Source organism: Anguilla rostrata, chromosome 2 (genome assembly GCF_018555375.3).
Source record: "Anguilla rostrata isolate EN2019 chromosome 2, ASM1855537v3, whole genome shotgun sequence".
Lineage (NCBI taxonomy): Eukaryota > Metazoa > Chordata > Actinopteri > Anguilliformes > Anguillidae > Anguilla > Anguilla rostrata.
Genome location: NC_057934.1, coordinates 57,827,582 through 57,840,250, shown reverse-complemented (window position 1 = coordinate 57,840,250; position 12,669 = coordinate 57,827,582). Strand labels below are relative to the sequence as shown.

Sequence of the window (12,669 nt, the reverse complement as noted above, 5' to 3'; positions counted from 1 at the left end):
CGCAGGAATTAGCATTTTTTAAGCAGGAAAAAAAGAGCCAAAATGCGGGGGGAGAAAGACAGTGTCCTTTGAGCCAATCATCTTTCGGTGTCTGACATTTGTGTTGTTCACTGATCATAACATTTACACAGTTGGTAGCACTGTGAGATTCAAAGAGCAGATGCTTCATTTGAATGAAAGACCAAAACGAGATGTCTCGCTCTAGCTAGCTAGTTCAACATGAGTAAATTAAAACAGAAATCACTCCCAAGGGTTTCTTAATATTATTAGCCTGTGTGGCAAAACTTCCTTTTGATCAGAATGTCAGAACGTTTGTATCTTGTTTCATCCAAATAATCCTGCTGTTCAATCCCACTTCTGTTATAAATGTTGTAATAAAAATAGAAATGACACACATTTATTGCGTTAACGTATTACCGTTGGTATATTACGGCAAAAAGTTATTTTGATCAGAACCCAAGTGAATTAGCGTAAAATGCAGTTTATGGAAAAACCTGTGTTTAAAAGACACACCACTCCGTGCACTAGTGCAAACTCAAGCAGATTCACCTTTGGGTAACACACCAAACGTTTGAAAGGTTACAATACAAAGACAGATGTCCACATGGCTGTCACAGAGCTTACCTGCCAGGCTTTATCAGTGACAGCGACTTCAAAGACAAACGAGGCGCAATCAGGCAGATGACTCAGAAACACGCAGGACCCGCCCCTGGGGCAAGCGACACAGCTCACACAGAAAGGCACACCAAAGCTCGACATCCGCGCAGCTCAACAGCTGAGCACATAGCTGGAGACGCTGTTAACCACCCAAGCATGCTGGGAGCCGAGAGCTGCGACCGAGCCTGCGCTGAGCCAGACGCTCGCTCCAGCTCCCGTCAGCCATTTTAAGGGAAAGAGAAGATACGCGGCTGGTATGGAACCAGCAGAAGGAGACTGAAAAAGTTGACATTAATGTTGTTGAGTGGGCTGGGAAAGGAAGGAGAAGGGAACTACAATTACTGCCAGGGGAACTTCCTGGTGTGAAAGTTCGACACCCGCCCCTACCCGGGCATTTGGCCTGGCACCCGGCCCGCTTCTCAGAAAGCTTGGGGCCACTCAGGTCTGCACCTCGAAAGGACTCCCCACAGGAGGGGGGGGGGGGGGGGGCCCAGGAAAGGATGGGGGAGCTCGCCGGCGGCGTCTCGGACCAACGCTGACAGCGGAGTTTATCGCCCTGACGACGGCCGCTGTCCTCCCGCACAGAAATCACCTGCGTGCGCTCGGGCCGGGCTGAGCCGCCAGCGTAGAGGAGGGAGATAAAACCCGCAGAGCCACAGGAGCGACACCCTCTCCCTCCGGACCGTGCTGGCAATGCCCGTCAGCAAACCCTTTTGGCTGTGAAAGGTGCAGTTTCCTCCCCGACAGACCGGTGCAAATGTACTTATACATCCGACAAGTGGCACATAAATTTTGCAGAAGCACGCTGGTCCTATGCATTATTCATGGGGAGGGCGAGCGGCCTTAACCGGCAGGCCGTTTATAAACCGGGCAGTGCAGAAAGGCTACGTACTGAAGCCGCTGTGGGCAGGTACCTCCCTGACAGGTGTAACAGCAGGACCCTGCTTCAGATCCAGCCTGCGCAACTCTCCGGACACAAACACGCTTTCTTTCTTTTATTAAAGGATCTCACGCCCATTTCCTCCAAAAACAAGACGTTCATTTTGTGAGTGCTCGTGCCCATCGCTGTGACCCTCTGTGAATTTGGGAGCGACCGGCCAAGCACACACTCATCCTGCCCCCCCCCACCCAAAAAACAAATTACATCAAGCTGTTTCTTCTTTGCACCGCTTACCGCCAGCTAAACTAGCTCAGGCACTGAGCCGGGAGAGGCAGAGGGAATCCCATTGGCCAGAAAGGGCTCGACACCTGAAGCTCCAACCTCCCAGGGTGATGTCATAGCCAATTACGCCCCTGTCATACAGAAATATGACCCCATGGAAAACCGACCCAAGGGCCACCTTTCTATATAGAAAAACGACCCCTGGGTCGTTTTTATAGTATGTAAGACTGACCCCAATTACGGTAGAATGACCCACGAGGTGTAATGTGGGTTTTTCAATTGGGGTGAATTTACCATGGTAGAATAACCATCATAGCTTATGAAACCAAACACTCACTCACATTTTACCAGTGGGTTGAAAAGGGGGGGGGGGGTCACCTTTTATTATAATAGAAAAATGACAAACAAGTCGCTTTTCTACCGGGGTCACTTTTCCATCTGACAGCCTAATTCAGCCAAGCCGCTGGACACACCAGGGCAGAGGCACAGTTCGGATTCAAACTCGGATCGTCGGGTTCATCCGCGCACCGTGACAGGATGAGCCAGCCGTTAGCCTGCAGTTCCCTAACCTCAGAACAGCACTGTGGCCTCCTACACACTAAGGGAAGGCCATTTTCTCCAAATTTTCAACAAGTTGATTTGTTCTCACGTTTACTTGAGTAGGGCTGTGAAGTTCTCTCCATTCATAAAATATGGCTAAACAAGAAACCTTACCTTGATTTGCTTGAGCTAGGCTAATTATTTCTCTCAACCACAGCTAGTGTCAATGTGTGGTGTCAGGAGTTCGAAAATTCCCAAAATTACAGCGAGCGGTAATTTTTCCTGGACAATTACAGAAAGTTACCTGGAAAATTCCCAAGCTTGGCAGCCCTATCCTCAGGTATTCTTTTTTAACCCCTTTTACTGCAGCAGACCTGCTTAACAGTGCCACAGAGCATCTTCTCCAGTATAGGCTATAACCCATGCCACAACGGTCTGTTCCCAGCATTACCATAAGCCAGACACAATTTGACCCATTATTATGGCAATTATTTTTGAAAAATGCAAAGAAAGACATTTGTTACATTTTCTTATTTTTATTTCTAAAGGTTTAAGAATGTACTGGCGAGTACTGGTTTACTCAAGCAAACGGTCCCACCCCTAGCACACACGCCACACAACCGCGATTACGCTTCAGTTCCAAAACTGGCCTGTGCACACTGCTGCTCAGGCGCCTGCTCTGTACAGACTCCGCCCACTCCTCACAGGCTCCGCCCACTCTACCTGCTGTGCCCTGAATGGCAGCTGGTGGAATCTAATCTAAATCCGACACAAAAACGGGTATTCAATCGACATTTGTCTTTAAGTTCATCCTTCATTTTGGTTTGCAACCCAAGTGCCCGACAGGGCTTGACAGTGCTCTCATTTTAGTGATATTTCCGCTTCAAGATTGATGCGCACTAACTGTAAAAATTATTTAGGAGCTGGAAAAATCATCTTCTGACTGGACTGCATTAATGTGCTCCTAAATTTTTCACCTTAGGAGCCCATGCTCTGCTTGGAAACAATGTTAGCGTAGAGCCCTATTAGTTTTTTATTTTTCATTTTCCTCCACAAACAAAGTTTGGCGAGTTCAGCGATGACCAACTTAACTTTCCGAAAAGCGTCTGTGAAGAGAAAAAAATTTGTACTCTGCAAATTTCAGAATATTTTGCAAATCAATGTTACAGACGCTGATGTAATCCAGAGTGTGTTACTGCACTCTCTCTGCGTTGCCGTCTCAATCGCCCTCTCCGTTAACTCGACTCAGAGCACGGACATCCACGCAAGTTTTATTCACTGTTATGCCCGTCACACTGCGACGCGCAGTCGAGCAGCTGGGGCGTGTGAGGCGCTGCACGCCCTCCATGTTAGCGTGCTCACTGCCCGCACGCGTGCGGGACATTGAGCACGTTTGGGCTGGCGGCTAACTCGGTTCCCCGCAGAAGTGCGGAATTCGGGGGGCGCAGAGCGGAGCGGACCTGCAGCGTCGGCAGACCGCTCTGAAAAAGAGAAAGAGTCCCGCCGCTAAATCCCACACAGCTGGTGAAGCGCACGGCCCTCTGGGTAATGCATCCGTGAGAGAGAGAGAGAGAATGGACATAAATATATATATATATACACACACACACACACACACATATATATATATATATACATATAGAAAGGGAGAGAGTGCGGTCCCAGCCCTGAGACCTCAGAACTGCCCCGCCAGTTTTTCGGAAGGGAGTGCATGAGGATGAAGGCTCCATTCCCAGGTGGGACGCTGGCCCTGCACTCTTAAGCAAGGCATCGCCGTGGCATCGCTTCGGCACGTATCCAGCTGAGTGAATGAGCTGGAGGTACGACGACCGAAAGCTGCACACGAGTGGATCTGGATAGGAGCGTCTGCCAAATCCCGAAAACGCTAAACGTAAAGCGTCATGGAAGACTGGCCAGCCGTGTCGGGTTACTCCATGTCTCATGGGGGGGGGGGGGGGTTGTGCAGTTTGAGTACATTATGTATGAGGCCCCAGGAAAAACTGGCTGCTCCAGCACAGACCTCCTGCCAATGAATACTGTATTAGCCATAATTCACGAGCTGTTATCAGACAAAGATGTGAGACGACATCGCACATTATGGGGTCAGACCTTCGTAAGAGCCATCCGACCACTGTAAGAGGGGACAGACCACCGAAAGGGCAATCAGACCTCTGTAAGAGGGGACAGACCACCGAAAGGCCAATCAGACCTCTGTAAGAGGGGACAGACCACCGACAGACCACCGAAAGGGCAATCAGACCTCTGTAAGAGGGGACAGACCACCGAAAGGGCAATCAGACCTCTGTAAGAGGGGACAGACCACCGAAAGGGCAATCAGACCTCTGTAAGAGGGGACAGACCACCGAAAGGGCAATCAGACCTCTGTAAGAGGGGACAGACCACCGACAGACCACCGAAAGGGCAATCAGACCTCTGTAAGAGGGGACAGACCACCGACAGACCACCGAAAGGCCAATCAGACCTCTGTAAGAGGGGACAGACCACCGACAGACCACCGAAAGGGCAATCAGACCTCTGTAAGAGGGGACAGACCACCGACAGACCACCGAAAGGGGACAGACTGCCGTAACAGTGAACAGACTGCCGTAAGATGGGATAGACTGTTGTGAGAAGGGACAGACCCCTGAAAGAGGCAACAGACCTCCATAAAAAGGGACAGACCACCGTAAGAGGGGTAGGTCCGCGCACTCAGAGCAACGCACAGTCGGACTGGGCTTCCCTCCGAGTCCAGGAGCTGCGGATCGGCTCCAGGATTCAGATTCGTCTGACAGATCACAGCCAAAAAAAAGAGAGGGACGAACACCTGAGCAGCACTGCAGCTTTCCACAGAAACCCCAGCGGATTGGGCACCCGCGCGGGCGCCAGCACACTACCACAAATCAGCCCAGCTCACGTGTCTTCTGCAGACAGGAAAACCACACAGACAGTCCTGGCTGCACACCCAGAGAGGAACGAGCAGAGAGAAAGCACGGCACCCAGGTTTCGTCACCAGGACCTTCGGCGGAAAAGGGCTTTCCTGAGAAGGAAGCAGTCCACGCAGCACCTGAACGAATTCCAGCCCGCGGGACAAGGCAGAACATTTTTCGCCCGTCCTGCTCCACGGCAAAACATTCCCCGCTGACAATCGGTGACATCATCTGACTCTTAAACACCACTCAAGTTGCCTGGGCTACTTTGTGCTGAACGCAAACTACAAGTCCCAGCCAGACCAGATCAGGAAGGTACGTGCCATGCCGTCCCACACATTACATCTGCCCGGTTCTGAATGCTCTCCACTTTCAACCGACTAAATTATTCTATTTGTGCACCACACCACATGACAACTGAAAACATTAAGGCAGCATACCTACAAGCAAGGAACTAGAGAAGCCTCCGTTATTCAAATGCATATTATCTTTCTGATGTCATCATCGTTCGGATGCCATTTCATTCCGGACGGACACGTTCCGCTCCTACCCGCGAATGGAATCAAACGTGACGGCTCTTGAAGAATTTGTTTTTGTGCCCCGATACGACGCGGGCTGAGCGTAGCGCGCGCTTCCGGGAACCCGCGGCTGTCGTGAAATGCGCGATCGGGCGCTAACTGGCGCGACGGCGTCGCTGAGGAATCCGGCGTCGGGGGTGAACGGCAGGCAGCGCGAAGGGAAGAGAGGGGTTCCGCCATCGCTTTCCGGCGCGGGAAACACACCGCGCGCGTTAACGCCCCCCGCTCCCCCTCAGGGGATCAGCGCAGCGGTCCTTCAGAAAAGCCGATCCTCAGGGAGCGCAGGATATCCATTCAGGGGCACATCAGTGGTCAGGAGCAAGCGCTGTGAGAAAGGGCGCACCGCAGAGCCCTGCTTCAGGGCGGCGCTGCTGTCTAGGGCACTCTGAGACCGCCGTGAGAACCAGCCTCTGAGAAGTGAGAGGCTGTCTGCTCCCGCTACGGGCCACACCCCCCCCACCCCCCACCCCCCAAAACCCAGCAGCAGAGCTTTACTCTGCACTCTTCTGCAAAAACAGGGAGAGCGGCGTGCTCCTGGAGAGGAAATGCAGCTCATACAGAGAAACCCAGCACACCGCCCGCACGACCGTCTCATTCTCTGACAAACTCAGCACCGGCCAAACACTCAACACTGCAGCGCAGCGCTAACACCAAACCCACACTCACCCTCTGAGAGAGAAGCAGCGGTAACACCAAACCCGCACACAACCTCTGAGAGAGAAGCAGTGGTAACACCAAACCCGCACTCACCCTCTGAGACAGAAGCAGCGGTAACACCAAACCCGCACACAACCTCTGAGAGAGAAGCAGTGTGCTAACACCAAACCCGCACTCACCCTCTGAGACAGAAGCAGCGGTAACACCAAACCCGCATTCAGCCTCTGAGAGAGAAGCAGCGGTAACACCAAACCCGCACACAACCTCTGAGAGAGAAGCAGCGGTAACACCAAACCCGCACTCAGCCTCTGAGACAGAAGCAGCGGTAACACCAAACCCGCATTCAGCCTCTGAGAGAGAAGCAGCGGTAACACCAAACCCACACTCAGCCTCTGAGAGAGAAGCAGTGGTAACACCAAACCCGCACACAACCTCTGAGAGAGAAGCAGCGGTAACACCAAACCCGCACACAACCTCTGAGAGAGAAGCAGCGGTAACACCAAACCCGCACTCAGCCTCTGAGAGAGAAGCAGCGGTAACACCAAACCCGCACTCAGCCTCTGAGAGAGAAGCAGCGGTAACACCAAACCCGCACACAACCTCTGAGAGAGAAGCAGCGGTAACACCAAACCCGCACTCAGCCTCTGAGAGAGAAGCAGCGGTAACACCAAACCCGCACTCAGCCTCTGAGAGAGAAGCAGCGGTAACACCAAACCCGCACTCAGCCTCTGAGAGAGAAGCAGCGGTAACACCAAACCCACACACAACCTCTGAGAGAGAAGCAGCGGTAACACCAAACCCACACACAGCCTCTGAGACAGAAGCAGCGGTAACACCAAACCCGCACTCACCCTCTGAGACAGAAGCAGCGGTAACACCAAACCCGCACTCAGCCTCTGAGAGAGAAGCAGCGGTAACACCAAACCCGCACTCAGCCTCTGAGAGAGAAGCAGCGCTAACACCAAACCCGCACACAGCCTCTGAGAGAGAAGCAGCGGTAACACCAAACCCGCACACAACCTCTGAGACAGAAGCAGCAGCAGCCGCTCCTGAGGTGAACACGTGAGGGTGTCGTCAGCCTTTTCGGCGTAAGGAACTCCACCCGTCCTGCAGGCTCCGAGCCACGCGCACAGCGACGCCTCCACCACGCGCGGAACACTGCGACGGCACTCTCTGACTACTTCCTCCTGGCTCTCAAAATGGTGCATGCGAGCCCAACCCACTCCACATGCCATTCACAAACACGCGGGCACACCGTGTGCTGTAGGCGAGTAAACATAGAAGATGACTTCATTACATATGCACAGCTGTGCATTACTACTGTCATTAAGAGGAGCCATGTTTACACCGCAGAGGTGCAGACCTAGACCGTTTCTGATGCATCGGAATGGAATTGTCTCAATGAGCAAATATACCAGGCAGTGTATACGGCAAGGTCACGTTTAGCCCCTGGGTCACCAGCTGAATAGCCCTGCCCTATAGGGTCTCACAAACAGGGAGGGGGGTGTGGTTCTCATCCCCCCTCCTCTGGCTTAGACAGATACTGCTGCAGCCCGGCGTGAATGCGGGCGGCGAGCATCCCTTCAGTGCAACGCCCGACCACAACAGGGCAGCTAACCGGATTAAGAACGCTCCGCGCGGGCTACTGACCGCGTATTATAACCGACTGAAAGACCACAATGGTAAGCGTGCTGACTTCAATACTTATCTAACTGAAACGCATGCACCGCGTAGCTCACCGAGAACAAGCACACGCGCTGCGAGGTGGGCCAGTGTGACACAATTTTCTTACCATTTTCTTACACTTTTAAGCAGTCCTAGTAACGGCGTAAATATATCGGCGTTACATTCTTGTAGCGGCAGAGGCTGTACATCTACTGACGCAATTCGCCCTTGTGAGAGATTTCTGAAACAGTGTTTCAGACCGGTACTGGAACTGTTTGGCTTGTCAACAAGGAAAGCGTCATAGTCGATATTTTACCAAGATTTCATTGTGATCCATTCACGTTTCGATATGAAAAATACAATACGAATTCTGATGCAGAGCACACAAGCGAGTAATGTTATGGAATGTTGTTTTACATTTTCTTACAACTTTAGTCCCCGTCATTTAAAAAATATTTTTGAAACTGCATCTGTGCCAAGCACGCTGCAATCACACAACATAGGAAACGACACAGCCTCTCATTATGCGTATGTGTACAACGGAGAACACGTTCCCTTATTTACTACCTCTTTTAGCTGCAACTGATCGTTTTACTTGCATTTATGGTTGACTGCACTGATCAGAAGGCCGTGTCTTTGGAGGCATAAAAGCGAAAACTTGCTTGTAAGAGCATTATACCGAGTGTCTGGACAACGCAGTCTTCCGCACGGGCAGCCGCGAACGATGTGCAAGACCGAGCTGGCCCACGCTTCCGATAGCCCCGACTCGCAATCTGCTTCACTGCCGTCTGGAGTGTGAACAGATTTCAGCAATATAAGCGTCAACTAAACCAAAAGTCACTGGACAGCGGCTTTGCTCTGCGTCCGTGGAGTTACGAACCCCCTGTAAACGTATGGTAAATGTAAAGCACTTCCCAGTTTGCTAGCGTTATGCTTTACATAACGCTTGACAGGCACACGAGAAAACCTATCAATGCAATCCAATGTATGGATGGGTCGCGCTAGACCAGGAGAAAGGTCTTCCCAGTAATCAAACTGACATTTAAACACCAACTCAGACATCCAGCAATGGCCAATTTCAATGCCTGATGATATATCCCCGTCCCTTGGATACAACGGGTGGTCGGGCATCCCTTTCGATGCAATGAATGCGATTGCTCATGTTTTAATGACAATGACGCAAAAGTGAAGACTGGCTAAGGTTTGAAGCACTAGCAAACGTTACGTACTTTGTTTAAGATTGTGATGTCAAGCTGGCTACAAATAAATCACTGTTAGCTCGTTAGTTACTTACATGCTCATGAGTGACATTAGCTTGCCAACTAATCGGTTAGCTACTTGGCCTGACTATCCAGAGCTGTCAGTATTTGCTAACGTTAGCCGTGCAACTGGGTGAAATCATGCAGCATGGATTAGCTCACACTGGAAAGTTAGCTCGCGTGCTACATTCGATTGCACTGCAAATACTGTCAATTGTTTCCACAGGACTCCAAGTCAGAACAGCGAAGCGGTCAGAAACATTGGGATAACCTGTGAACTGATGCATTTGTCGGGTTAACAACGTTGAGCCTGCTTGCGATTTTGCATCAACTTTAGTCACGAACGCTAGCTATACGAGGTTAAGTTAAATTTGGCCAGCTAGACAATTGCCCATTCAGAAATTAAACTTCTGCATGCTAGCTAGCGAGGAAAATACCGTTCCATCTAACATCTTCCAGCTGAATACGTATGGAAAGTTGCAAGGGAACTTTACTGGGGAGGTGCACAACCGAAAGTGACGATACGGGCTCCCTTACCTGGACCATCCGAGCCGGTCAGGGCAGGTGAATTCAGCTTCTGTCGCTTTGGGTTGGGAGGTCCGACATCCAGAAGGTTTTCAGCCATCGTGACCCAAAATATGGTTATTTCTAATCAAATAACCGAAAAATATGCCAAAATCCCACGTTGTCGGGGGGGGGGGGACAAATCTGAACCAAGCAGCCCGTGAGCTTTCCTTTTCCCTCACGGTTTTGGAGTAAATAATTAGCTGGTTTAGCCCAGCAGTAAGCGAGGAGCAATTTTTTTCAAAAAAGTAGCAATAGCGCCCCGCTTCGCCACCGCCATTCAACCCATGATAATCCAACACCCAACACCCACATTATTATCATTAATAACTGCACCGAAGAAAAATATTTTAGTTCGAAAAAAATAAAAGATAAAATAAATTAAAAAATAATCCCAAAAAATGGTTTATGTCCCTTCGCCCACGAGTCGTTACAGCTGCATCTTTAAATAACCCATTTTTTCTGACGTCAAATTAATTTCTGCAAAATCCATTTTTGCCCCCGATAAAATGCACCACTGAGAAAAAAATAGCTACCGGGTCTAATTCGCTCCTTTGCCGCTGTCTCTCCGTCGGTAGCTCCCGGTAAACAATACAGACAGGAACGGAGATACGGAGGGAAGCAGCGCTTTCTGAAGGGGAAATCAGATATACTGGGGGGTTTTCTGACCGACGAAAACCGACCCAATTCCCCGTTTTTCGCAATAATTTTCTTCAAAACCGCATAAGCGTTTAATTTCAGGCGGAATAAAGCCCTTTGTTCAAGGTTTGGATGTCCCGTCGCTAAATAAAAATAATGATCTACCGAAATCCAGATTCCGACCCGCGACAAGATGGCGGCTGTTGATTCCTTCGATACAAAAAGTTTTTTTTTCTTTTTCCAGATAGACTGTGGAGGGGGAGGGGCTACGCAATCACGCCCTACGCAAACCTATGCTAATATTTCTCCGGTGTGCGTCACACGAGATTTGACGAAACTGCCTCTAGGGGCGGAAAATCCCGAAGATTTTCTGAATAATTTAGGTAAAATGGCAAATCGCATATTTAAGAAACAGAATAATATGCTATTACTAGCAGGAGAAAACTCAGTACATTTTATAAATACATACATTTTTAGATGATTTATTTCCCTACTTCAAAATGTCCACATTGGTGGACACTAATTGAGCTAATATCAGGTCCAAAATTGACATACCTGATTAATATTCAAAATAAACCCGTAGAAAACAAGTACTACCGTTACTAAGATAAGATGTAATCTACTGTAATTCTCCCACGTGTGGTATCAAATGAAAAATTCTTTTTTTTAAATTGTTTGCAATTATTGAGGCCCCTGTGATTAGTACTTTGTACAACCTCCCAGGCAAGCACAATCAATCTCCTATAATGTTTGGCAAGGCTGGAGAACTCATTGGGCATCTTGATCCATTCCTCCATGTAGACCCTTTCAAAATCCTTAATTTCCTCAGGTTTCTACGTATGCACTGCCCTCTTCAATTCAGGCCTCAGATTTTTGATAGGGATTAAGTTTGGAGCCACTGGAAAACATTTATTTTGTTTCCACAAAACCAGTGTCTGAAATCATTGTCTTGTTAGTAGGTCCACCTATGGCCAGGTCTCCGACCTCTGGCAGTGTCAACCAGGTTTTTGGTCAAAATGTCCAGGTAAATGATTAAATTATAAACGCCATTTTTCTTAACAAGAGCCCAACAGACACCAAAAAAAAAAACAAAGCATCAATAATCCACCACTACATTTGACAGTAGATAAGTGCTTTTCCTTGTTCACATCCCTATTTTGTCATCAGACAGACGATGCACAAGGCTAAAAAGTTTAATTTCGGTTTCATCTGACCAGAGCACTCACACTCCAGCCATAGTTCCAAATAACATCTGCATTTGTTTTGGGTTGATATTAAGACTTGGTGCAGGATGTAGCTAAACTGCAGTACTTAAAAGGTGAATCTTGGGTTCTTCGCCACCCATGTCATTTTTCTCTCTGTGCTTTGGGATATCATACACTTGCTCCCCTGGCATGTTCACAATCGTTTGAGATATATGAAACCATTAGATTTTTGTCTTAACAGTGCTTGGTGGACCGTTTATTCATTTTTTGTACCAAATACTTTCTGTGTGTTGGTCAACTTCCATCTGTCTCCTTTTCATTGAACAGTTCTTCGGCTTTCACCATGGTAATGAATGACACAGGGATTTTACACGTGGGTTACCTCATTTTATGCACACATTACGGTTCATTAAGACTGAGATGAGCTCAGATCAGTAGAATTTTATTGCATGATTTTATTTAAAATAATTTGTTCACGGTTCCCAAAATTTTGACACCTGTTTTTGAGAAATCAATAGTATTACTTTAAAAGGTTATATTAAAATAAAATGTCTTGGAATAAAATATATAGTTTCCCCATAGGTCTGAGCATAAAAAACAGCTCATTATCTGTAGTGTCTATTTTATACATACACTTTACATATTTTTTTCCTTTCATCATCAAGGGTACCTACAATTTTTAACCTGACCGTAAATTACAAATATGCTATTACTCTGCATCTATTTTTACAATTCCAGTGAATCTAATGACCAAACCTATCCATAACAATATTAAAACATGAACTCTTCTTAAGTGGTGCAAGTGATTACATTATT

General features: G+C 48.5%; 1 protein-coding gene across 3 annotated transcripts in view; it reads right to left on the bottom strand.

Moving 5' to 3' along the window:
- The window catches only part of LOC135249256 (CREB-binding protein-like), a 72,842-nt gene extending 61,956 nt beyond the window's left edge, over nt 1-10,886 (bottom strand). For 2 of the 3 annotated variants that reach the window (XM_064324688.1, XM_064324690.1), the window contains exon 1: nt 9,983-10,885. In XM_064324688.1, the coding sequence (XP_064180758.1) occupies nt 9,983-10,070 (88 nt within the window). In that variant the 5' untranslated portion in view covers nt 10,071-10,885. Of the gene's footprint in view, nt 1-9,982 lie in introns of all 3 variants that reach the window. The other variant, XM_064324689.1, reaches the window with a different exon arrangement.
- Nucleotides 10,887-12,669: the final 1,783 nt, after the last annotated feature.